Source organism: Mesoplodon bidens, assembly GCF_964165515.1.
Source record: "Mesoplodon bidens genome assembly, chromosome: 16".
Classification (NCBI taxonomy): domain Eukaryota; kingdom Metazoa; phylum Chordata; class Mammalia; order Artiodactyla; family Ziphiidae; genus Mesoplodon; species Mesoplodon bidens.
In genome coordinates this window covers 12072570-12100015 of record NC_138173.1, presented here as the reverse complement: position 1 = coordinate 12100015, position 27446 = coordinate 12072570, and the positions used below count along the sequence as shown (strand labels likewise).

Sequence of the window (27446 nt, the reverse complement as noted above, 5' to 3'; positions counted from 1 at the left end):
CTCATTTTACTCAACCTCTCTAGAAAGCAAATGACTGGAAAAGAAGTATGGTTACTGATCATGAGAAATATGTAAAAGAGATGAAAAGATATGTCTGGGATACACTTCAAAATAACCCGGGGAGAGGGAGCAAGCCTGGCCACTTAAGAATACTTGTTGAATTGGTGAAATTGAGTGATGGGTACACCGAGTTCTTTACACTATTCTCTCGACCTCTGCAGAGTTTGCAGATTTCCATAATAAAATGTGTTTTTAAATGTCCAAAGGTCGACCCTTGGGGCTTAATGCAAATCCTGGTCATGGTCAGGAAGACACTGGGAAAGTCTTGGGCGGCGGAAAGTTAACAGTAACGCCGGCCAGCGGAGGCTGGTTAAACCTCCCCGGCCGCCCGGTAGGCGTGCTCCTCCCTCCGAATCCCCGAGGCCTGGCCGGGAGATGCGCCCGCCAAGTCCGGCCGCCGGTCCCGGGAAAGAGCAACACCCACGGGAACCGCAGCCAAGGGCCTTTCAGACGGCCGGCGGGCCAACTTAGGGCTCCGGACGACCGACCGAAGCCCGGGGGCTCGGGGGCGCAGCTGCGGGGTGGGTGAGTGCCAGCCTTCGAGGCAAGTCGGCCAAATTCCCTCTGCTCCGCCTAAGCTCCAGCCCCACCCGCGTCCTCAGCCACCCCGGCTGCTCCAGATCCTCTCCGCCTCCCTCCAGCCGCGGCGCAGACACCCAACCGGCCCGCGGAGCCCGCCGGCCTCCCCGCAAGCCCGAGCCCGGCTCCTTCAGCGCCTACCCTGTCACCAGGGTTTCCCACCGCCGTCTGGCCCGGGGGCGCCTCCTCGACCCCACGCCAACCGCTTTCCAGAGTCGCTAGCCCCACTTTACCTCGGCCGCGCGGCAGCCAGACGCCCCATGCAGCAACCCCGGCTTCCAGCTTGGCTGACCCGGGGCGTTGCTGCCAATCACCCGATCTCCGCCCCGAGCCCGGGCCAGACTGACCAATCAGCGGTTTCCTCCGGCCCTGAGGCGGGCACTGAGAGCGGGAGCGGAAAGCCAGAGGACCGCCGGAAGCGCCTGGAGAGGCCTTTTGCAGTGTGCGCACGCGCGGGCCTCGGCTGGGGCGTGCGCTTTCTCGTGGACCTAGCTTTTCGTTTTCACTTCCCTGCCCTGGGAAGTGCCTTGTAAACCTCAAGCTCTAGGCATATAGGGAGAACCACATGATGAATGTAGCCGCAAGTGTGCATTACCTTGAAAGAAGCTGTGAATCTTAAGCCCTTGTTAAGCTCACCAGTATGGAGCTCTTTCATCCCACGCTGTAGGGACTTGTGCTCACCCGGCTTATCGTCTGCCTTTTACAGACTTTGTATCCCCGGTGTGTTTGTCTTTAGGGGGAGTGAGGGTGTGGGGTTGTACAAAGTGCCAGATGGATGAGGATTTTACTTTACTGAGTCTTCAGTTCCAGCATCTGTTTAGTCTGATTCATTGGGACACATGGTTTTTAATAGCTGAATATCCTAGGACACTCTGGATTGCAAATCATTCTGTCATGAAAATATGATTATTACATTTATAGCTAACAATATATTAAGCATGGTAACGTGTGTAGTACTGATAAAAGATTCACAGGTAGAATGAGAAACCTATTTCTGTATGGCCTTTCAAGAGGCTGTTGCTGATTGGCTTGATTAGCTGCATCTCTTACCTTCCCATTGTAATTGATCCCAGAGGTCAGTCTGCAGACAGCGGAGCGCCGATGTTCTTATCCTGGGACCCCCAGTCTCTCCCTGGCGAGGGCTTCCCTCCTTCAGCAAGAGCATTAATTCATTTACTCAACAAGGGCTTGTTGGGGCCCACTATGACAGAACAAAGATTTTAAAAAGCTTTGAACCACGCCCTCAGTGAGCCTACAGGCTAACAACGAACTTAACTTATATTACCAAATGTTATCATGGAGATATGGAGGGGCCTGGGAGACCTGCCTAAGCCTGCCCCGGGTTCTCAGCACATCCGGAAGGAGTTAATGCTTGGGCTGGGATGAAAGAGCAGCATCTCCTGAGCTAAAGGGGCGGGGCAAAGCATGGCGGCATTTCTGACAAAGTTCAGCTGTTTCTCCTGAGATCTTTCCCCGGTGGAGTTATGCTAAGCTAAGGAAGCTTCTGCCCGGGCCCCAGGACTTGCAACAGGTCTTTCCAAGACCCGAGGTGGGCCCCCAGCACCGAGTTCACCTTATCACATGTAGCTTTCGACTCTTTTTAAAAGGAAGATGTCTTAAAGCTCTCCTCAACGGGGATTGGTTAAGGCTTTTTTCCGTTCCAATTTCCTTTCCTTCACATTTCCCTTCATCCTAGGTACCCTGGAGTGGCCGTGGGCATTTGGGGAATCTGGGCGAGGGAAAAAGAGTTGAGATGAATTTGAGCCACTTCCCTTAAGTTATTGCTGACTCTCCCGGTGTTGGAATGGCTTCCAGGAAGACTCCTAGCCATGCTTTATTCCATCTCACAAATGGAAGTGTCCCGTGGCACCTAGCACTAGAAGTATTTAGCTGGTGGAAGAGAAAGAGAGTTTGAAATGTGCTCAGCCAGAAGCTAACCTAGGGGGAAATCTTGCAGTCATCACACTTTTAAAATTATAAGTAGGCTGCTTTACTTTTTGTTTTTAATCAATTTTATTTTGGAATAACTTTAGATTTACAGAAAAGTTTGCAAAGATAGTACAAAAAGTCCCTGTGTACTCCTCACCCAGTTTCCCCTAATGCTAACGTCTTACATTATCATAGTACATTTATAAAACTAAGGAGCCAACCATGGTACAAATTCCAGACTTAACTCGGTTTTTACTAATCCTTTTTCTGTTCCAGAATTCAATCCAAGGTGCCACATTGCATTTAGTCATCATGTCTTTTTAGACTGCTCTGGTCTGTCAGAGTTTCTCAGTCTTTCCTTGTTTTTCATAACCTTGATGTGACCACGACAGTCTTGAGGAGTGTGGTCAGGTATTTTGTATAGTGTTCCTCAATTTGAATTTGTCGGATGTTTTTTCTCATTATTAGACTGGGATTATAAATTTTGGGAAAAATACCGTATGGGTGGAATGCCCTTCTCAGCACGTCATATCAGGGGTACATGATGACTTAATTACTGCTGATGTTAACCCCGATCACCTGGACCATGGTAGTGTTTGCTAGTTTCTCCACTGTAAAGTGGCATTTTTTCCCTCTTTCCATATTCTCTGGAAGCAAGTCACTAAATCCAGGCCACACTGAAGGAGAGTAAGAGATTAAGCTTCACCCCCTGGAGTAGAATATCTATACAAATTATTTGGAATTCTTCTGTAAAGAAGATTCATCTCCTTCCCCACCCCCCATTTATTTATTTGTATTCAATAAATTTATAAATATGCATGCATATTTATTGTATACTTCATTTTATATTCTATATATGATTTTTATTTTGTTGCTCAAACTGTTCTAGCTTGACCATTGGAAGCTCTCTTAGGTTGGCTCATGTGTCTTTTTTGCTTTTTTTAATTAAATTAAATTAATTAATTTATTTATTGCTGTGCTCTGCATCATGTGGGATCTTAGTTCCCCGACCAGGAATCGAACTGCTCCTGCATTGGGAGCACAGAGTCTTAACCACTGGACCGCCAGGGAAGTCCCTCCTTTTTTGCTTTTTGATCATCTTTTTTCTTGAACTACAAGGGGCTCCAGGCTGATTTTGTACTTTTCCTGCCCCAGCATTAGAGTCAGCCATTTCTCCATTTCTTCAAGGAGTCCTGGAATGGTATTTAGAAATCAAAATCTAGATATTGGGTGTACTAGTTGCTCCTGGGATATCACTGAATCTAACCTCTCCTGGTGCACATATATTGCTGCCTTGTTTTTTAATTATTTGTTTATATCCCTGTGATAGGCAGCCTCTAATATGGCCCCCAAAGATCTCTGCCTGGTATTCATGCTCTTGTGTCATTTCCTCTCCTCTAGGTGGATTGGACCTAGTGACTCCCTTCTAATGAATAGACTACAGCAAGAAAGATGGGACGTCATTTCCAAGATTAGGTTACAAAAAGATTGTAGCTTCCATCTTGCTCTCTCCTGGTCTCTCCTTCACTCACTCTGAGAAGCCATCCACCATGATGTGAACTGTCCTATGGAGAGGTCCACATGGCAAAAAACTGAGGGAGGCCTCTGACCATCTGTACATCAGCCTATAAGAAACTGAATCCTGCTAACAGCCATATGAGTGAACTTGGAAAAAGATTCTCTCTCACTTGAACCTGGAAATGATTGCAGCCCCACTGACACCTTGATTGCAGCTTTGAGAGAGACCCTGAGCCAGAAACATCCAGCTAAGCCACACATGGATTCTTCATGCACAGAAACTATGAGATAATAAATGATTATTGTGTTAAGTTGCTACGTTTTGGAGTAATTTGTTAGGAAGCAATAGGTAACTAATACAATTTCTGACTCCTTCATAAGATCAGTGGTTCTTAAATTTCACTTTGGAATTTGTTTAAAAATGCATATACCGGGCTTCCCTGGTGGCGCAGTGGTTGAGAGTCCCCCTGCCGATGCAGGGGACACGGGTTCGTGCCCCGGTCCGGGAGGATCCCACATGCCGCGGAGCGGCTGCGCCCGTGAGCCATGGCCACTGAGCCTGCACATCCGGAGTCTGTGCTCCACAATGGGAGAGGCCACAGCAGTGAGAGGCCCACGTACCGCAAAAAAAAAAAATATATATATATACCCATAGAGAGGCATGATTAATTAAAAATATATAAAATATGATTCCATATTGATTTAAAAAGCAAATGTGAATATATTGTAATATGAATAGAAAACTCTTTGGAAGGATATATATAACAAAATGTCAATAGTGTTTGTCTCTGGGTGGTAGAATTATGGTTTTACTTTTCTGTGTTCTTTTCTGTATTTCAATAACTTTTGTATATTTAATATGTGTTAACTTGTATAATAAAATTAAATAAATTACAAAATAAAAAATAAATACATATACCCAGGCTCCTTCCCAGAATCTTAGGTTGTTGTTCTGTATAGCTAATTCTTAAAATGTAGAAGGTTACAGGGCAATCCATTTGGGGATTTTAGAAGACAATAGACTTTTCTTTTTAGTGTATCTGATCCTGGAATTCTTTACCCAAATTAATGGCTCAACTTTCTTGGCAGAATCCAGAATAACTGAAATTTCATCTGCTAGTTGAAGTATTTATTATATAGGGGAGAAAAAAACAGCAGAGTTCTCTCTTACTCAACATACAGGCTTGAAAAAGTCCCTTGACCTTTATATGCCTCCAGATTCCTAACAGGAAATTAAATGATTATAATGCTGTTATTTAGGCAAAGAGATTTATCATTATTAAGTGTATATTAGGCAATAGAAAGGTGACCAAGGCCAGGCGTGGGCCAGTTTCCTCGCAGAGATTTAACAAGAGGTTAGATTCCCACTTGTTCATTTTGGTTGATGGTGAGGCAGAATTCTACTGTAGAAAGACTGTGGGCTTCTAAGTCTGACAGACCTATATTCAAATATGCCTCTGCACTTACCAACTGTAAGTCTCTGCAGGTCTCCATTTCCTGACCTCAATCTCCTGACAGTGGGGAAAATAGTCACCCTTGAAGGGTAGCCCTGAGGACTGATTGTGTAACATTTATAAAATACTAAGGGCAATGCATGCCTTATCACAAGGGCCCAATTAATAATAGCCATGAAGGACAAACAGTCAGTTCATGTGATTGTGACCCTGATATTGGTAAAGTAAGGGATAGACAAATGTCCAAATGTGTCCATCAGTCTGTTTCTCATATTAGGTTTAAGGACAGCCCTATTTGGTGAGACAGGTTGAATAAGCTGCAAGCCTTACACAATACTTTCCTTGGAAATCGAGACCCTTTCTCTAGTTCTGCTTTTTGACAGCTCTGATTGCCTGTCTATAAAAAATATATCACACTGAAATGGGCCTCAAGACGTCCTGAGTTAGAATCTAGGAACACCTAGCTGGTAAAAGACCACTGGGTAGGACAGTGAAGTACCCATGTGAGGGACACTTTAAGACAAAGGGAGGCTGGATGTGTCTAGGAGAGGTGCAGCTGCAGGACTACTGGTCAGAGCTAACTGGTGGGCCAACGTGATCTCACATAAGGGGACAGTCAGAAGATGCCGGTTAATGCCTAATAGTTCAGGGCTCTTGGCTTCAAGGCAGGTATTGTTGAGAATAACTTTTAAATCTGCTTCAGTCATGTAAATCTCAGTACAAACGAATGTGTTTTACCACGGTGTCCAATGAAGAATTGTTAAGCTATTGTGATTTAATCATGTACTATTGGATATATTTGGTTGTTCTGAGCCTTGAAACTACTTTTCTCAGGTCAGTGTACAAAGCGATCTGATGTACAGTATATCCTTAAAGATGTATATCCAAATAGGTCAAAAGGTCACTGTGTTCCAGAGATTGTGATATTTCCTTCTCTAAACCAGATCTTGGGATAGACACTGACCCACAGAGCTCTTTTTTATGTTTTTAAATGGTTTTGTTTTTAAAACTGTAATTCTGGGGACTTCCCTGGTGGTGCAGTGGTTAAGAATCTGCCTGCCAATGCAGGGGACACGGGTTCGAGCCCTGGTCCGGGAAGATCCCACATGCCGCGGAGCAACTAAGCCCATGCACCACAACTACTGAGGCTGCGCTCTAGAGCCCACGAGCCACAACTACTGAAGCCTGTGTGCCACAACTACTGAAGCCCATGCACCTAGAGCCTGTGCTCCACAACAGGAGAAGCCACTGCAATGAGAAGCCCGTGCACCACAACAAAGAGTAGCCCCCCTCACTGCAACTAGAGAAAGCCCGCGCAGCAATGAAGAAAATAAATAAATAAATAAATAAATTTATTTTAAAAAATTGTGATTCTGGAAAATGTTAAACGTACACAAAAGTAAAAAGCACAGTATAATGAATCCTCATATATCCATCACACAACTTCAACAACCAGCCACCTAGTCCTACTGGTTTCATCTATGCCCTTTCTTGGCCTCTTTGACTCTTTTTGTTGTTTCTTTTTTAGAGGTGATGCCAGGGAATAAACCACAAGTCCTCATACAAGCAAACTCTTTGATTCTCTTGAAGCTAATCTCAGGCATGTCATTTCAACCATAAATATTTCTGTGTGTATCCCTAAAAGATAAGGAGTCTTTTATTTTTGTTTGTTTTTTATTTTGTTTTGGTTTTTTTGTGGCCCTGCCATGCGGCTTGCAGAATCTTAGTTCCCTGACCAGGGGTTGAAACCGGGCCCCTGGCAGCGAAAGCGCTAGGAAGGAGTCTTTTGAAAAATATATCTATACTATTATCAGGCTTGAAACATTAATAATTATTTCTTAATGTCATCAATTCCGTGTGTACGTTTACCTGGTTGTCTCATTTATTTTTTATTTTTTTTATTGTTGGTTTCTTTGAATTGGAATGTTAAACAAAGCCATGCATTACATTTTGTGGATATGTCTCTGAAATCTGTTTTAATCTACATAGCACGCCCCTCCAGCCACCCCACTATTTCTTGTTTTGTTTTAGCGAAGAAACTGAGACTTTTGTCCCATAGAAATTTCCCACATTCAGGACTCTGCTGATTGCATTCCTATGGCAACGTTTACCAATTCCTTTGTCTCCTTTTATTTTCTGTAAACTGCTGATTAGATATAAAGGCTTGATCTGATTCAGGCTCAATTTTCTGGCAAGAATACTTCATATGTGGCGGTGTATTCTTACATCAGAAGCTACATAATGTTCATGTGCTTCTTTTTGTAACATTAACAGCTATTGATGATCACTGCCTAGATCTGGTTTGCAAAACAGTAACACAAAGGGATGTGTTATCATCCCTTTTCATTTGTTAGCTAATTGGTTACCTTGAGGCATGTTTGTAAAGGAAAGCAGGTTGATGCTTGTTTCTTAATAGCTACCAGTTTTCGCAATAATTATCTCATGTCAACAATTTTGTTACACTGAAGTGTAGTACATTTAAGAAAGGCAAATTTAATGCTTGGTTTGATTCTCTCTTTATTTAGCAGTTTTCAGAAAAATGAGTTGGTTCCTTCAAATTCTCTAAAGGTAACCAGTGACATTTCTTTTTTCCCCCCCTCAGTATTCAAGCATTCTTGAATTTTATCATTATAAATTAGCTTTTATCAGATCTTTTCTAGATAGCAGATTTTTTACAGAGAGACATGGGACTAAATGTACATTTATGGAACGTCTTCTAGATACTGGTCTGGGTGCTCTCACTTGCACTATTTTATCTAATTTCCACAGCAATCTTGGAAGGCAGGTGCCATGATCTCTGTTTTGTAGAAGAGACTGAGGTCCTCAGCAGCAAAGTGACTACTAGTACAAAGTCATACAGTCAGCCAAGTAGTCAAACTCAGATTTGTCTGAACCATATGGCACCATGTAGCTTTTTTGAATTAGGTCCTACAGACGCTGAGGCACTAAGTAGGGCTCACTGGTTGCCCCTCCAGCCTCCTGCCTCCTATATATCTTCCTCAGACTGTTTGGTGACCCCCAGGTTGTCACTCTCACACTTACAAAAGTACAATAGCTCCTTGGAACTGCTAAATACCCTTTTGCCTTTTAACCTAACACATAGATACACTTTATTACATATATGATTTTACTTAATGCAAATTTATACGTTATATATAAAACTACATTTACAACCCCCTAGTAAAGTTACCTTATTTTTAAAAAAATTTTTGGCCATGCCGCGTGGCTTGTGGGATCCTATTTTCCTAGGACTAGGGATCTAACTCGGGTCCCCTGCAGTGAAAGCGCAGAGTCCTAACCACTGGACCTCCAGGGAATTCCCAAAGTTACTTTATTTATTTTTAGCTTTTCTTGGTGTGGTGGGTTCCTAGTCCCCCAGATCCTACCCTATTTATTCATGTAATATATGCTGAAAACCTAGATTATATCTCTCTCTATATTTTCCATGCTCACACAATAACATATAAAGATATATAAACATGTGTAGGATATTTGTTATTGTTTTCAAAAATCAGGTCATACGGGCTTCCCTGGTGGCGCAGTGGTTGAGAGTCCGCCTGCTGATGCAGGGGACACCGGTTCGTGCCCCGGTCCGGGGGGATCCCACATGCCACGGAGCGGCTGGGCCCGTGAGCCATAGCCGCTGGGCCTGCGCGTCCGGAGCCTGTGCTCCGCAACGGGAGAGGCCACAACAGCGAGAGGCCCGCTTACCGCACACACACACACACACACAAATCATATCATACTACCTATAATTTTAAGCATCTTACTTTTATCACTAAACATTGTGTCTCTTCCTAGAGCTCTAATTTCCTTTTCTTAATGACTTTCTAATATAGTTTTCATAATGGTCCATGGTTTTTAGCTATACCTTCATTTACCAAAACATTCCACTATTGATATGCATTCATTTGATGTTGGATATTTTTGTTGGCGTTGTTTCAGGGTTTTTTTGTTTTTGTTCCAACATGAACAATGCTGCAATAAACATCTTTGTTCTTACTGTCTTTATATACTGGTGCTTTTTGTTTCTGTGGTTTAGATTCTTGAGAAATGAATTGCTGTATCAAATATGAATTATTTTTAATAATACATTTTTCTAGATTGCGTTCTAAAAGGCTGTAATAATTTACATTTTCACAGCATTACCTGAGAGTCCTCTTCCTACCCAGTATCCCCACCAGCAAATTTGTGTCATTTTGATTTTTGCTAGTCTGATCAGCGTCAAGTGGTTATTCTCATTGTTATATTAATTTGCATTCCCTTATTACAAGTGAATTTAAATGTCTTTTCTTGTTTATTGGTCTTATGGATTTTCTCTTGATTAAATTACCAATTTATATTCTTAACCTAATTTCCATAGGGTTATTTACGCCCTTCTTGACAACTTGTAATCAATTTTTTTTTTTTGGCCTAGTGGCTTGTGGGATCTTAATTCCCCCACCAGGGATTGAACCTGAGCCACGGAGGTGAAAGCTCCAAGTCCTAACTACTGGACAGCCAGGGAACTCCCAATTTGTAATCAATTTTTGAATGTTACTATCTGTCCACCGAGTTGCAAATTTACCCCCAAATCTATTATCATTGACATTGCTTATGTATCTTTTTTCTTTTTTTTTTTTTTTTTAATTTTTTTACGGGAGTGCGTGACAAGAGAGGCGAGGGGGCACGCCGCGGACACAACGAGAAGAGCGGCCCCGTTCGACAAGAACGTCCGTCCCTCGTCTGGCGCGACTTCGGCCCGGCCCAGGAGAGCGCGACATCACCACATCGATCAGTCATCTTTTTTCCATACCAAAAAAAAAAAGTGTTTTTAAAACAAGTCAAATATGACCATTTCTTCCTTTTTATAAAAATTTCTTGGCTCCCACTTTCATTTAAGGACTCCCCTACTTCTTTGCTATAGTCTCCAAGATTTTCCTAAAGGATTTTTAATATTTTATTTTTTACGCTTGAGTGTTTAATCCATCTGGAATTTAATATTTTGGTAAATGAGGTAATAATGGATACAATTTTATATTCAGTGCTTCTATTTATAATTATTTCTCATCCTTTAAAATTTTCTATTTTGACATATTTTAAAGTCTACATCAGTATATATATAGCATTTGTTAATAAATACATATACATATATCAGAGCTATGTTCTCAGAAAATTTTTTTTAAGCTGAAAGGAATGCTTGAACAAAAAGTTTTGGAAACCACTGCACTAGACCATGAGCTCTTTGAGGACAGTGATTATGTTTTTCCTCATCTTTGAACCCATTGCTAAGACTGTCTTTGGCACATTGTACGTGTTCCAAAAATGTTTGTTAAATAATTGAATGAATAAAACTGCCATTATGTGATTCATGTGTCTTAAGCAACACAGCCATTGAGAAACTTGGCATTCCAGTTGTGTCCTGCCTGCGGTTAAACACAAGCAATGACTCACAATGGCAGGTAGTATAACTTTACTGGTGTTGAGTTCATACATTTTTAATATGGGGATATAAATTCTTAAAACCTTAAAAGACTTTCCTGTGCTTACAATCCATAGTGCTTATGAAACTGGTCATTATTTTTTGTGAATACATTCCCTGCTTTTTAACATCAGTCGCCTACTCTCTGTAATGGCAGTTTGCTAGGAAGAATTGGTCTTTTTGATACTGTAAAGTCAGAAGTGTGACTATATTTATTTACTTATTTCCAGCTACAAAGGTTTATTTTTTTACTTTTTTATTATTTTATATTTTTATTATTTTTTTTACAGTAGGTCCTTGTTGGTTATTTATTTTTTTTAATTTTAAAAAAATAAATTTATTTATTTTATTTTATTTTGGCTGCATTGGGTCTTCGTTGTGGTGCACGGGCTTCTCATTGCAGTGGCTTCTCTTGCTGTGGAGCACGGGCTCTAGGTGTGTCGGCTTCAGTAGTTGTGGCACGTGCACTCAGTAGTTGTGGTTCACAGGCTCTAGAGTGCAGGCTCTGTAGTTGTGGCGCACGGGCTTAGTTGCTCCGCGGCATGTGGGATCTTCCCAGACCAGGGCTCGATCCCGTGTCCCCTGCATTGGCAGGTGGATTCTTAACCACTGCACCACCAGGGAAGTCCCTGGTTATCTATTTGAAGTATAGCAATGTGACATGTCAATCCCAAACTCCCAATCTACCCCTTCCCCCCACTCTTTCACCCTGGTAACCATAAGTTCATTCTCTAAGTCTGTGAGTCTGTTTCTGTTTTGTAAATAAGTTCATTTGTCTTTTGTTTTTTTTTTAGATTCCGTATATAAGCAATATCATGATATTTGTCTTTCTCTGACTTACTTCACTTAGTATGATAATCTCCAGGTCCACCCATGTTGCTGCAAATGGTATTATTTCATTCTTTTTTTACGGCTGAGTAATATTCCATTGTATATATGTGGAAGTGTGACTATATTTAACTTTAGATTGTGAACTTCTAAAAGTCAAAAACTCTATTGAACATATATTCTGGGTGGTGCCAAAAACCTATATCAATAATTAGTTGGGAAAACCCCAAATGACTTTTCCTTTTCTAATATACAAATTGACCTCAGCAAAAATAGCAAGTTTATTTTCCTGGGTTGTTTTTGATAACAATACTGAACAAAGTTTAATTTACTCAATCAAATGGGCTATGTTTAACCTCTTTCCTTTGTACTTCTTATTTTTTTACAGTTCTCTACATTTACCATTCCTTTTTTCCCCTATTTCTTTCTTTCTTTCTTTCTTTTTTTTTTTTCAGTTCAAGCAGTTAATTGGTCTGGCTGATTTTTACAAATGAGGCTGGTGCTTCTATCACTGGACATCATGCACCATCTCTTTTCTCCTTTTTATTTTAGATTCAGTATTCACTTACTACCACTCCCTCTTGTGACTTTGGAAAGTAGAAACCAGCCAGATGTGTTTTTGCTATAGGTCAAACGGTGTGAAAGAGATCTTTTCTACTCAACTTTGCCCCATTTTGCTTGACCTTATTAGGAGGAAGAGAAGGATAACGAAGAACAAGTGAAGGCAAAGGAATTTGGGCTGAAGTAACCGTTTGGTTATTAAATTCACTTACAGACGAATCAAAGTATTGGAGAAACATTAGGAGAGACTACTGTACAGCCGGGGATATTTATTCTCACTCACACTCTTTCTCCATTAGAGGCCTCTCAAATTCCTTCGGACTTTAATATAGGAGGTACGTGGCAGAATCAAACTGTGAAAGAGAATTCAGAATTTTTTCAGTGAGGTTATTGAGTGCAACGGAAGCATTATAATCAGGCTGGCCTGTGGGATTTAAATTATACTTACATTTAGAGATATATTAAAGAACATAAAACCTATACCTAAACAGAACAAAAACTTCAGTGACTGCCATGAATAGAACAAGAATTTAAACCCTTACTTTGATAAACTAAATAGAAGACAATGTTTTAAAAATACTTCTTCACGAATTTGAGAAAATTCCCTGATCATAAGGCTCTTTTTCCTTACACACACAAAAAAGTTCCAAAAAGAAGTTTCTATTTAAAAGCAACAAAAACTGTACTTTGCTACCTTAGCGCTTCTACGAAGACAGTGCTACTGTCCTCAGTAAAAAGAAAAAAAATTGAAAAGATTCTGAATTAAGACTCACAGAAGCCAGTGAAATATTACAAAGCTGCCCTATTGGAACTGAACGAGTTGCTAGAGAAGTTACGTTCAATTTGAATTTCTGAAGGCCGGAGGGCACAGGTTCCTCTACCGCAGGAACGCTGGGAATTGTAGTCGGGAAAGCGCGACGGTTTCTCAGGGGGAACCACGTTTCATTGCTTAGCGCTTAATGGACGGAGAGTCGTTTGGTCCAATTCACTCTTCCCGGGTTCTCCCTAGACCCTCCTGTTCAACGCTTCGGGCATTTCCCTTGTTCACCAATGAACGCTTTAGTCTAAGAAGGCCTTCGCTGATTGGCTATCTTACTCTCTGTGGAATGGTATTAGCCAATGGGAGGGCAGAACCGGCCGAAGTGGCTGGGTCATGGGGGAGAGTCTGTAAAGCCTCTCCCCGCCAGCGTCCTAGGTTTTTTGGCTCTTAAAGTCAGCAGGGTCGTTTGTCATCGCCGAGGCCGCGTCTGCGAAAGGAGGGACTCGCTCCGCGCCTGCTGGGTTCCTCTACGTTATCCGTTGGTGTGGCCCTGATGCTGCGGCAGGCCCCGGCTTCCTAGAACGCTGGAGAGGTAAGTAGGGTCCAGTGACGGCAGACAAAGCGGTGGAGCCGGGAAGGCCGCAGAAAGCGGCCCCTGCACGCAGGCGGCCAGTCCGCCTGGGCGGGGCGCTCTGCCTGTCTTGAGGCAGTGCGTCCCTCAGGTGCTTTAAAGCTCTGTGCTCCCACGTGTCCTGGGAAAATGTTAGCTTTGTTCAGTTCCTCCCCGTCCCCTGCACGTCCTATTTTCACAAACCCTAACATTATTAATGGGTGTCATCTCACTTCTTCATCCCCCCAGGTTGTTCTTTCGTAACTTTCTATTAGCTTTATGCCCCTGCGTGTCTACTAAGAGCAGAATGACATGGTTGGGTTCGGCTTCATTCAAGCGAGACCAGCGTTCACATCTCTGTATTTTAAAAACAGTTCTTGGGGGCGTTTGTGCCTACAGCACCTCCTTTCGTGGTAGTGTACTTACGTGTGTACCCCAACACGTGGCCAAATAGAGGTTCCCACAGGATCAAGTATCGTTCTTGTTTGCTAATTGCTGGTACTGTTAACACCATCTGAAGTTCTTATTTTCTTTGATCCTGACAACCACTCAGGATTATTATGAGAGGAAGCTGAGGCTCAAAGGAGGTAACCCAACTTCTCAAAGTTAGTTGCTAGTAAAGGTCAAGCCAGTTTGATGTCACGGCTTAACGTTATTTTTTAAAAAACTCGCTTAACTGAATATGGATTTAAGTTGTGGTTGTGTAGCTCTGTGTATATATATTAAACTCTGTATATGAGAGCTAATTAATTCTTTGAGTTGAATGGTACATCTTGGTTGAAAGAAAATCAGGCAGCTGCCTAATTACAGGTGCTTCACATCTATCACTTAACTCCTAGTTTTTTTCAGGCAGCTGCCTAATTACAGGTGCCTCACATCTATAACTTAACTCCTAGCTTTTTAAAGCGTCATTCTGGCAGCATAGACCTCACCTGGGAGCTTGTTGGAACTGCAGAATCTCAGACCTCACCCCACCTATTGAATTAGAATTGGCCTTTTAAAATAAGATCCCTTAAAAAAAAATAAAATAAAATAAGATCCCTTAGGTGATCAGAGTGCCTGTTAAAGTTTGGGGTGCATTCATTGTCATAAGGATTTGTTTGCCCGAATTGAACTAAACAAAAGAGAAAGTAAAAGGTATACCTTGTGTTATTCCCTACATTTTCCTGGGCAGACCCTAATTTGAGCCCTCTCCTTCTGAATGGGCTGATAAGGTTAGAAGTTTTAACTCTTGGCTTTTGTTCATCTCAAAGGAACAGGAAAGGCTATAACTTTCAGAATCATTCCCACCGGGTGGTTCTCTAAGTACTCCTTAGATGAGAATGGAGCGCTCCAGTTTCAAGGCCAGTGTTGTATGCAAAAGGCCATTACTCTGGGTATTTGGTTCTTAAATGTGACTTGGTTCTTGGGCCTTTGGGCCGGTGATTGGTTCTGCAGTTTTCATTCTTGATAGGATTTGTGCTGGTGACAGCGCATAAAGTTCATGATGCGTAAGCTGGCTTGTAAACAGCGATATTCAGGATGTTGATGGTAGAAGCACCTAAGAGGCAAGCCCTTCAGTCTTATTTCTGTGTACAGTATTCAGTCTATTGCTTTTTTGTTAAATCCTTTTTAAAATTGCTGAAGGAACTATATTTTCATTTTGAGAAAATTATCTGCCAAATACTATCCTGTTGAAGCCTTGTTTTCTCTGAGTCCTTTATTTTACGCTTGCTTGCAAACTTCAAAAATTTAACTTTTAAAGTATTTTATCTGGGATATGATTTTTTCCCCCATGTGTTATGTGTTATGTGTTAAAGATCTTAGCAGTGGTTTTAAATTGCTTAGAAGTTATTCCAATACCCTTTATTGAATAATCTTACTATTTTTCATTGATTTTTGACTCCATGTAACGTGCAACCATTATTTATTGAGCACTTAACAATGTGTCACCTAAGCCTTTTACGTGTATTGTTATTTCATCTGGACAGTATACCATTTGATAGCTGCTATGACTAATCCCATTTTACAGATGTAGAAACTGAGGCAGAGTTTAGGCCATCTGTCTAAAATCACATTTACCAAGTGGTGGAGCCTGGGTCTGATTCACGTAGAGCCTGCTTTCTTAGATGGACTGTATAAACAGCTTTCTTGGCAGAAGTATCTCTCAACTACCTCCCACCCTGTACTACTGCTTTACTCTTTATATCTTTGTATATTTCAATATATGGGAAGGCCATTTCAGCTTTATTACCTTTTTCCTCCCAAATAACTTTAGTAGGCTGTCTGGAGTTACAGAATAATTTCCCAGCCCGCCTCCCTCAGTTGGCATGGTTTTTGAAATTAGCATTAAACTAACTCATTACTTTGTGGAAAGTATTTACACCTTTATATTCTTTTTTTTTTTTGGCCCTGCTGCATGGCATGCGGGATCTCAGTTCCCCCACTAGGGATCGAACCTGTGCCCCCTGCAGTGGAAGCACGGAGTCTAAACCACTGGACCGCTAGGGAATTCCTCCCCCAACACCTTTATAGTCTTCCTAATAAGAAATATATTTTTTATAAAAAGAAATATATTGTGTAACTTGGTTGATGGAAGTTACTATTTTTAACTTTCTGCATCTGTGAAAATTATTCCTTGTTATTTTGTATTTCGGCTTGTATGTTTATCATGTTACATTTTCTAAAATATCTTGTTTACTTTTGTGGGAAAAAGGTATGCTGAGTTTAAAAGGGAGGTATGGGAAGTGGGACTGCTGACCAGTTTAGGAGATAATAAATAAGCTTTTAGCCCAGTTCTATACTAACTAGCTTTTGACACCTGGGGCAAATTATTTAACTTCTCTGTGACTGTTTCCTTATCTGCCAAATGAACTACCTCACCTCAAAATCTGTTTCATTCTTCTGAGTTTGGCCCACTCAGGGCCGGACAGGCATGGTTAGAGGTTAGATTCGGTTCGGATCCACCCTGATCTCGAAGACTCCGCTGGCCTGAGGCACAGGGCAAGGTCCCCTTCTTGGCTTCTTTGTTCATGACCTTCTTTGACTCACTCCTTCTTAAGGGATGTTATCTTTTGTAACCCCAGTAAACTGGCTTTTGTTCACAGATGATTTAGAAAAAAAGCTGTCAGCCAGCCACTTTTCCCTGAGACACTTGTCTTAGGCTCCAGAAGTGTTCTAGAGGGAAAAAAACACTGGCAGTGTTACAGTTTGAGAAGTGTAGCAAAGGTTATAAGTTTGAGCTGTAAAGATCTTGTTTATTGTGACTTTGGTGTTAAAATATGTATTGCTAAAAAGTTTATTGGAATAATGAGGATGACATATGTTCTTTAAACATTGTGCACACATAAATAACTTTTTTTTTTTTTTTTTTTTTAGTTAGCTTCCTGTGTTCTCAGGAATGGCCAAATGCTTAAGTTTTTGTGATTTAGATTCATCTGTTTCTTTCTGAAAGTGCTGTGATTCTGATTATTTAACAAATGCCATAATATACCTCACTAGTCTGGAACTAATTTTGCCAACCACTTCTACAGAATTTAAGAAGATTTTGTTCACGTGTATGGCATAGAAGATGAATTCGTCCTCCTCCACCATGAATGAAGAACCTGATGCTCTCTCGGTAGTTAACCAGCTCCGGGATCTAGCAGCAGATCCATTAAACCGTAGAGCCATTGTCCAGGATCAGGGATGTCTGCCCGGCCTTATTTTATTTATGGACCATCCCAACCCCCCTGTCGTCCACTCAGCTCTGCTCGTAAGTTGCCTTTAGTAAGTTCAGTCTCAGTGTTACAATTTTGCAATTAAGGAGAACTTGAAAAAGTATTAGATGACATGGTAAAAAGTTAAAAGTGTAGAGCAAATAATAGTAAGTTTGTATGTATTTCTGTATGTGCAAACATGTACGTGTAGTCCTCTTACACAAATGGTAGCATACTATACTGTTTTTATTCTTTGACTCAAATGGTAGCATACTACATGCATGGAATGTTCTGCAGCTTCCTTTTTTTCACTTAAGAAGAAATCTTAAGGATTATATTATATCAGTACAGAAAGACACTCAAAGAGGCACTTACTGTTTTGTTTTTCTTTTGTAACAATTTTGTTAAGATGTAATCACATACCGTGCAATTTAACTAAAGTGTACAATTCGATGAGTTTTAGTGTATTCACAGAGTTGTGCAGCCATCATCACCATCAATTCTAGAACATTTTCATCACCTCAGAAAGAAACTCTGCTCTTTACCTGTTGTTCTCAGCCCCACCCTCTTTCCCTAAGCAGCCATGACTTCCTATTTCTTTGTATTTGCGTATGTCTCTGGCAAAAGCGCCTGTATATATTTTATATAAATGGAAGCATATAATATGTGGTCTTTGTGACTTGTTTCTTTCACTGAGCTAATGTTTTCAAGGTTCATCTACATTGTAGCATGTATCAGTACTTCATTCCTTTATATGGTTCCTTCATTCCATTATATAGTTGTGCCAGATTGTTTATCTGTTCATTAGTAGGTGGATGTGGCACTTGTTTTAATACAAGATGGGAAGGAAAGATAAAGGAGAAGAAATGAGAAAATATACAGGATCATAGCTAATAATGCACAAGGAACTACCATATTATGAGAAATATGGGGGCTAGAGAAACATGTTAAAGAACAATACAAAGCAATCAGGCAAATACAGAATGTGAAAATTTCTGGAAGACAAAATAATCCAGTTCAGTGAACAATAAATTGCATTAAAAAGGCAGTTGGGGTGTGCGAAAGGCATAGCAGTAACTGTTACAGATTTAGAGAGACTTAAGGGACATATCAGCCAGGTATAGTATGTGGACCTGACTTGGATCCCAATTTGAACAAATCAACCATAAACATATTTTTAGATAACTTGAAATGAATGTGGACAAGACAGTAGATAATATTAAAGAACCACTTACTGCTTTTGCAGGGTATTGTAATAGTATTATCATTAAGTTAATTTTTAAAAAAACATTAACTTCTTAGGGATATACTGAAGTATTTACAAATGAAATTATATGTTCTGTGAGATTTGCAATAAAATGCTCCAGTGTGGTTAGCGGCAGGGGAGATGGATGAAACAGGATTGCCTAGTGGTTGATAATTGTTGAAGCTGAATGATGGATACATGGGGATCACCACACATTTTCTCTACTTTTGTGTCTTCTTAAATTTTCACAGCAAAAAGTTTAAAAGAAAATTACTGTCATAGAAAATTTTAAACTCATTGTCCTTAAGGATCCATGATCAATTCCCATTTAGTGTAATTTCACAAGTTCATACAGAAAAACAATATAGGCTCTTTCTTTTCAAAAATCAAAGTACATAATACAGATTTCCTATTTTACCTTCATAGAATGACATTTATTTAGGCAAAACAGACATTGATATGAGTGAACAGTAGTAAAAAATGGGGAATTTGTGTGGCCCCTAGTTCGGGTCCTATTTCAATGAGAATTGGAATGAGAGGAGAGAGTGTGTTGGTCTCTTGACAGAGACTTGGGGTTGAAGGGGGTTGTTTATTTTAAATAGACTAGACTTGAACTTATTTAAATTCAGAAGGCAAGGGGCTGCTGCAGTGGGAAAGGTTTGCGGAGAAGGCTCTCACAGTTGGTACAGAAAATGGGCAAGGTTGCTAACTGAAGAGGATGGTGAGATTGTTCACAAGCGTTGAGGGGCTGCTTAGTTTGGTAACGCTGAATTGATGTGAGGCTTACAGCTTATGAAACTCCTTTTTCACCCTGCTTCCGGCCTGCCATAGGCCCTGAGAGCTAGATAGTTGGATTTGTTTGGGGTTGATTCTTGGCCAGGCAAGTTGGTAATTAAGGGAGTTTAGGATTTGGGCAAGAGAGTAGTTGAAACAACAGACTGTAGGTGCTGGGCTGAGTAGGAAGGGAAGTCAAGTCATGGAGGGACCTAGTAAGGAGAGAGTAGAGGGAGCCAGGGGCTCAGAGTTCCCAGAGAGGTTGAAGAATATGTTGGTGTTCTCATAATTTCATTTTATCTTCACTGTTGACTTATTAGCTATACCTTTTTGTTTTTAATTTTTTTAGTGGTTGTTCTAGGTTTACATTATACATCTTTTTTTTTTTTTTTTTTTGCGGTACACGGGCCTCTCACTGTTGTGGCCTCTCCCGTTGTGGAGCACAGGCTCCGGATGCGCAGGCTCAGCGGCCATGGCTCACAGGCCCAGCCGCTCCGCGGCATGTGGGATCTTCCTGGGCCAGGGCACGAACCCGTGTCCCCTGCATCGGCAGGCGGACTCCCAACCACTGCGCCACCAGGGAAGCCCTACATTATACATCTTTAACTTGTTACAGTCTACTTCATGTATAATGTAAGAATCGTACAACCGTATATTTCCATTTCCTTCTCCCATCCTTTGCTATTTTTTTGTCATACATTTTACTTCTATGTATGTTTAAAAAATCTACAGTATTTTTTTTCTTTTACTCTAAGCCATTATCTTTTAAAGAGATTAAAGTTTTAAAAATCAAGTGTATTTTATATTTACCATCATATTTACCATTTCTGGTGTTCTTCATTTCTTAATACAGATTTGTATTTCTACTGGTGTCTTATTTTCTGCCTAAAGAAGTTTAACGTTTTTTGTAATGCAGTTTTGTTCTTGGCTTTTTTCCCCCTGGTGCTTTATAAGATGTTTCATTTTCTTTTTTTTTTTCTTTTCTTTTTTTTTGGCCGCACCGAGTGGCATGTGGGATCTTAGTTCCCCGACCAGGGATCGAACCTGTGCCCTCTGCGTTGGAAGCACAGAGTCTTAACCACTGGACCGCCAGGGAAGTTCCGTGGATGTTGTTTTATCTTCTGGCTCAAATTATTTCTAATGAGAAGGCTGCTGTGATTCTTACCTTTGTTCCTCTCCATAAAATATATAAGCCTTTTTCTGGCTTCTTTTGTGACTTTATCAATGGTTTTCAGCAGATGATTATGATGTGCTTAATATGGATGGTTTTCTTTGCGTTTTGGTTTTGTTCTTGTTTTGCTTGGGATTTGTTGGTCTTGGATCTATAGTTTTCATCAATTTTGAGAAATTGTGATGCATCATTTTTTCAAGTTTTTTCTGTCTCTTCCCTGTCACTCCTCTCGTGGGACTCCAGTTGTATGTGTTTTAGATACCTCATGTGGTCCCACAGGTCACTGTTCCTTTTTTTTTTTTTCTTTAAGCCTTTTTCTTTTCTCTCTCAGTCCTTCGTTTTGGATAGTTTCTGTTGCTGCATTTTAAAGCTCACTGATCTTTTTTTCTATAGTGCCTAATCTGCTGTTAATCCTATCCACTGTGGTTTCCATTTTAGACATTATGTTTTGTCCTCTGGAAGTTACATTTGGGTCTTTTTAACATCTTCCATTTTTTTTTCTCACCATACTTAGGTTTTTCTACTCATCCTTGAGCATACGGAACATAATTATAATTGCTATTTTAATGCTTTTATTTTCTAATTTTACCTCTGTCATATCTTGGTTTGTTCTATTGATTTTCTTTTCCCTCTTCCTGATTATAGGTCATATTTTTCTGCTTTTCATGTCTGGTAATTTTTAGTCAGATACCAGACATTGCAGATTTTATCGTATGGGCTTTGGATTTTTTGGTATCCCTATAAATGTTCAGCTTTGTTCTTGGTTGCACTTAAGTTACTTGGGATCAGTTTGATCCTTTCAAGACTCCTAATGGGATGCTCTTCTGAGGATTCACCCTGATTCCTCCTGCATTGTGAGGTCTTTTCACTTCTGGCTGGTGGTGTCACAAACTATTCTCAGCCCAGTGTGAGGTCCAGGAATGGTTTTCCCTCCTTTCTGGTGGTTTTAGTCCCTGGCCCTTTGGTCTTTTACTCCAGGCACGTGTAAGTCAGCATTCAACCATAGATTCTTGGGGACCCCTCCGTAGATCTCTGGAGCTCTCTTGCTGTGCTGATCCCTCCTCTCTGTTACTCTGCTCTGCACATTCTAGCTGCCTGGGGTATTTTCTGACACCAGCCAATGTCTTCTGTGGATACCACCTGGGTGACCAACAATGCAATTTTGACACTAACCACTCAGAGTTAGGTATCAAATTCCCCAGGTTTAAGACTCAGTTCCACAAGACTGCCTTCAGTTCAAAGGCCAATTGCAAGTATCAGGTCACCCATATTTCTAACAGAGCAGCTATAAGTTGGGTGTTTCCAGTGACCCCCTCCTCAGTTCAGTAATTTACTAGAATGGCTCCAGACCTCAGGAAGCCACTTTACTTGCATGTACCAGATTTTTATAAAGGATACAAATGAACAGGCACATAGGGCAGGATCTGGAAGGGTCCTCTGTGCAGGAACTTCTGTCTCTGTGGAGTTGGGGCACACCACCCTGGCAGGTGGATGTACTTACCAAGCCAGAAACTCTGAATCTCCTTGTTCAAGAGTTTTTATAGAGCTCAATTTCCAGCCCTTCCCTACCTCCCAGGTCAGTGGGTGGGGCTGAAAGTTCCCACCCTCTAGTCACTTGGTCTTGCTGCATCCCAAGGCCATCTAGGGGACACAGCCTAACACACTTCTTTAACGTGAACTCACCCAAGTGTGATCTGAAGGGCCTCCTTAGGAATAACAAACTCATCACAAAATTCCAAGGGTTTTAGGAACTCTATGCCAGGGGCTAGACGAAGACCAAACATGTATTTTTTATTATACTACTCCACCCGAACCTCCCCAGCTCTCATCTCTGTCTCCCTAACTTGGCAAGACCCCTGGACCTCACTGGGCTTCCCTCTCCCTGTGCTGCAGTCTGGAACTGCTTCCAAAGCAGTAAGATGGGGCAGTTGTAGGACCTGCCTCATCATTTCTCTCAGGGATTCCAGTCCTATGCCGCTTCTCGTCCAGTTGTCCCGTTTGTTAGTTTTTTTATGAAGGGAGGGCAGTTCCCTTGGCAGTTAATCCTATATGGACCAAAGTGAAAATCAAGGTAAGACGAGTTACAGAAAGCATAGGAGATTGCAGTCAGAGACAGGTTGTTGGAGTTGTGATCTCATGGACGGTACCATTTTGGGTAAGGACCAGGCACTGTGGAAATGCAGTGTAGAGGACTAGTAGGAAATGTGAAGGTCAGTGAACTGAGAGGGCAGTTCTGGATGGTGTAGTTCACAGAGGTGTTCCCCTGCGAATCAGGTACTAAAGTCTGCAGTGAATGATCAGAGATTAGGAAGTCTGTAGAACAGCTAATAAAATCCCTCAAGAATCAGCGTGTGAAGGAAATACTTGCAAAAATATACTTTAAATCTTAAAAGAAAAGCATCCTAGAAAAGTTAAATGCACAAAATAGGAATTTGTGAGAGTGAGTTCATCTTTTGGTTTTCAGTTAAAAAAAAAAAAGACATTTTAAAGGTGTTTTATAAAACTAGAAACAGTTCATTCCATAAAGCGGGTTGTCTGTTTTGTCCCTCTCAGCAGTATATTTTAATTAATATGTAAAAAGCACCTAGGGAAATGATGGCTATTGGGACTGCTCCCTGAAATTAATAAATGGACTATAGTTCCTTGTATCCTTGTCAAGATGAAGTGGTGAAAATAAAACCAGAACAGCCTACTTTTGACCTTGCAGATAAGTTGGGAACCTTCATCTCAAAGAGCAGATTCAGCTACTGCAGCTCAAAGGATTATTTTTGTCCCCTCGAGGACTGCTCTGCTGGTCATGTTTAAAGAAGAGTCTCTAAACATTCAAAACGAGTTGGTTCTAAAAGCAAAACCCCGTTTTTCGCTCTTTCTTCTCGCAGTACGTTAGTAGTGGGTTTAATTTTGAGTAGTCTGGCATGTGGACTGACCTCTTCCTGCTCTCGCTGTAGGCTCTTCGATACTTGGCAGAGTGCCGTGCTAACAGAGAAAAGATGAAAGCAGAGCTGGGTATGATGCTAAGCTTGCAAAGTGTTATACAGAAGTAAGTACAATAGATAGTGTCTCCTAATGGAGTAGAAAAGTGGGTCGTGTTACTTTACTGAAATTTGTACTCTAATGTGACGGCATACTTTCGTGGGTTATATGTCCAAAAATGTTCTGATGGTTAGTGTTGTGATTATTTCTACACGTTGATATTAACAGTAGTTCTTATGAAAATGCTCAAATTTTATTTTATTTTATTTTATTTATTATTTATTTTTTCGGTACACGGGCCTCTCGCTGTTGTGGCCTCTCCCGTTGCGGAGCACAGGCTCCGGACGCGCAGGCTCAGCGGCCATGGCTCACGGGCCCAGCCGCTCCGCGGCATGTGGGATCTTCCCGGACCGGGGCACGAACCCATGTCCCCTGCATCGGCAGGCGGACTCCCAGCCACTGCGCCACCAGGGAAGCCCACAAATTTTATTTAAAATGTTGATACACATTGTACTTATGAATAATATTTCTAAAAAGAGACAGTGTTACCTTGTATGAAGTTTTGTGAAGTAGATGTAAATGGATTTGCTAACAGTGCAACACAGGTGCCATTTGAAAATGCAGCATCATAGTATGTATAGTACGTAATTCTTTTCTTACTTCCTCGCAGTCTTACTCAAAAGAACCTTGATCTGTATCACGACAAAAAGGGCTTTTGGTGAGATTTTCCTGAGAAGTATTGCGATGTCTCTTAGAGATTTAGAGCCATGTAATTTGAATTCTAGCAAATGGGTGGTTTTTAATTGTACCTTTCATCTTAGGAAGGTTTTTATATCTATCATCTCATTTTGCTATTTACAGCTTTTTGAGGTAGGTTAGACAGATAATAGTTTTATGGGTGAGAAAATTACAGAGAGGCCGAGTTTCTTATCTGTAGTCCTTCAGCTGTGTTGCCTCTGGGAACGTCTGGTTTTGCTCCTTTCCTAGGCCTTGCTGATTTCCTTGTAGAAGGCTAGAAATGGAAGATTAAGTGTTTTGATATTTCCACTGTGTCTGAAAGCAAAAAAACTGTGCTTTCTCAGGCTTTATCTTAGTTTACTTTGTATCTTGATCTTATTCAAGACATGACTGCCTTTAAGACTATACTAAATAACCATTTAATTTACTGATTTTTAAAACTTGCAGTTTCTTTGGCTTGAGTGCTCACAAAACTTCTATAATTCCCAAACACTGTGAGTTAAATTATATCAGTGGACAACCATGCAAACTGACTTCCAAGGTAGTGTATTTTTTTTTTCTTAGTGTTCTTGGCTTCTATATAAATTTTATTTTAATAAACTTTTTTTTTTTAAATCATGCTACCCCTGATAGGTGCCTTGATCTTTAATAATGACAAGTTAGAGACTGAAGGTTTTTTTTTTTGTTTTTAGTCAGGTGATCAGTTAGGAATAAATATTAGAAAATATTGACTGGCATCAATTGTATTAATCATTACCTATGGTTTGAGGTCAGTTCCAGTAGTAAAATTTGGATTTTAGTTCTGACTTGAGACAAATGATCTCTTTGACCCTCAGTTTCCTTATCCATACACCTGCAGTAACAACTTCAAAGTGCTGGATTCAGTGGGATGATCCATGTAGAAATGCTCTGTAAATTCTAAAGTGTTGTATAAAATATGAGGTTGCATTGTTCTTGTTCCTAGTATGTTTTAATGCCATGTAATTATTTTTAACTGGCATATTCTTTTGGAAATCGTGACAGGATGAAGCATAATATGGAGGCTTCTGTAGGATTATTTTATTCATATGATGAACTTAAGATTGTGTATTTCTTCAACAGGTTTGGTTATTGAAGCTGAAAATACATGGTAAAAATTTTTTTATGTAAGAAATTATATGAAAAGTTAATGTTGATATTAAAATATGCTTCAAGGGCTTCCCTGGTGGTGCAGTGGTTGAGAGTCCGCCTGCCGATGCAGGCGACACGGGTTCTTGCCCCGGTCCGGGAAGATCCCATATGCCGCGGAGCGGCTAGGCCCGTGAGCCATGGCCACTGAGCCTGTGCGTCCGGAGCCTGTGCTCCGCAACGGGAGGGGCCACAACAGTGAGAGGCCCGCGTACCGCAAAAAAAAAATAATAATAATAAAATAAAATATGCTTCAAGGGGCTTCCCTGGTGGCGCAGTGGTTGGGAGTCCGCCTGCCAATGCAGGGGACGCGGGTTCGTGCCCCGGTCCGGGAAGATCCCACATGCCGCGGAGTGTCTGGGCCCGTGAGCCATGGCCGCTGGGCCTGCGCGTCCGGAGCCTGTGCTCCGCAGCGGGAGAGGCCACAGAAGTGAGAGGCCCGCATACCGCAAAAAAAAAAAAAAAAAATGCTTCAAATTTGAGCTTTAAAGATTTAGAGCAAGTTTTAGAGGTACTGTAGATTTAACCTATAAAACAATTTCTTAGCTTGGTTGGCTAAGCTTGTGGTATGTGCATATGTATGTGTGTATCTGTAAATGAGAGATACATCTAAAGTATTGGGTTGGCCAGAAAGTTTGGGGTTTTCCTTAACATCTTAACGTTAGGGAGACAGCTTATATATATTTTTTAACAAATTTATTTATTTTATTATTTATTTATTATTCTTGGCTGTGTTGGGTCTTTGTTGCCACGTGCGCGAGGGCTTTCTTTAGTTGCTGCGAACGGGGGCTACTCTTCGTTGTGGTACACCAGCTTCTCATTGTGGTGGCTTCTCTCGTTGTGGAGCACGTGCTCTAGGCGTGTGGGCTTCAGTAGTTGTGACTCGCGGGCTCTAGAGTGCAGGCTCAGTTGTGGCGCACGGGCTTAGTTGCTCCGCGGTATGTGGGATCTTCCTGGACCAGGGCTCGAACCCGTGTCGCCTGCATTGGCAGGCGGATTCTCAACCACTGCACCACCAGGGAAGACCAACAACTTATATCTTTATAAGAGAAGTATTGTGTCAGTTCAGGTCATTATCTTGCAGTGTCATCTGGGAAGGAGATCTTGAGATGGAGTTAGAAATGGAAGAGGTTTATTGTGAGATATGGACTGTAGAGGTAGAAGGGAATGAAGAAGGATTGGACTATAGTCATTAGACTGCAATGTAGATCTGACATCTGTAAAAGGAAAGTGAAGAGGAAACCGAATGGGGCAAGGAGAGTCTCAGATTGCAGTGCACATCTGACAGACAGCTCAAGGGGGAGCTCCAAAGCGAGGATCACCCGGTAGATGAGTCTTGCATTGGGCAGAAATGGCCAGGCCCTATAGTGCCCCCGCTGCCCAGGCATTGAGTGGGGTCTCCCTGGGAACGGTCAGGCCTTGGAATGAAGGATTGAATGGCGTGAGAGATCTCAAAGCCACTACTGCTGGTGGCTCTACTATTCTACTCCCTGTAGCCAAAGGGCAGGTTTCCTTCTTAAAGGGAGATGCATGCAGTGTGTCTCCACGGTTGCCACAAGCAGCTTCTCTTTAATACAAATGAGGTATATTTTTTAGGACACTGTGGTGATCGTTGCTGGCTCCTCCAGCAGTAAAACAGGTATGCATTCATTGCATATGCCATTATAATTTGGTCCTATACCCCTCTCAAAAGTGGAGATACGATGTAATAATTTTTATATATATTTTCCAGCTCATTTGGCTGTTGGAGATCTCAGATTTGAAGGTTACCTTTCAAGCTTTTTTAAAAGTCACCTCTGTTTACCAAAATAATCATCTTAGAATTTATCAGTTACTGTTATCAGAAGGTCAATAAAACTATGTGTTTTAGCTTGTAAACATTAAGACTGTGAAGTATTAGAATCAGGTTTTGGTTTAGCATGTTTAGCTTTGTGTTGTGA

At 41.2% G+C, this 27446-nt stretch overlaps 2 protein-coding genes across 4 annotated transcripts in view; one reads left to right on the top strand and one right to left on the bottom strand.

Annotated features, from left to right (window-relative positions):
* MTFR1 (mitochondrial fission regulator 1) overlaps positions 1-942 on the bottom strand; it is a 63439-nt gene extending 62497 nt beyond the window's left edge. Inside the window, exon 1 of one of the 3 annotated variants that reach the window (XM_081258219.1) lies at positions 873-942. The gene's annotated coding sequence lies outside the window, so the exon portion shown is untranslated. Of the gene's footprint in view, positions 1-780; positions 843-872 lie in introns of those variants that run through there. The other 2 variants (XM_081258220.1, XM_081258221.1) reach the window with 2 other exon arrangements.
* Positions 943-13523: 12581 nt separating this feature from the next.
* The window catches only part of ARMC1 (armadillo repeat containing 1), a 34155-nt gene continuing 20232 nt past the window's right edge, over positions 13524-27446 (top strand). The window contains exons 1-3 of the mRNA XM_081258749.1: positions 13524-13742; positions 17273-17493; positions 23577-23668. Coding sequence (XP_081114875.1) covers positions 17311-17493; positions 23577-23668 — 275 coding nt within the window. The 5' untranslated portion in view covers positions 13524-13742; positions 17273-17310. The remainder of the gene's footprint in view (positions 13743-17272; positions 17494-23576; positions 23669-27446) is intronic.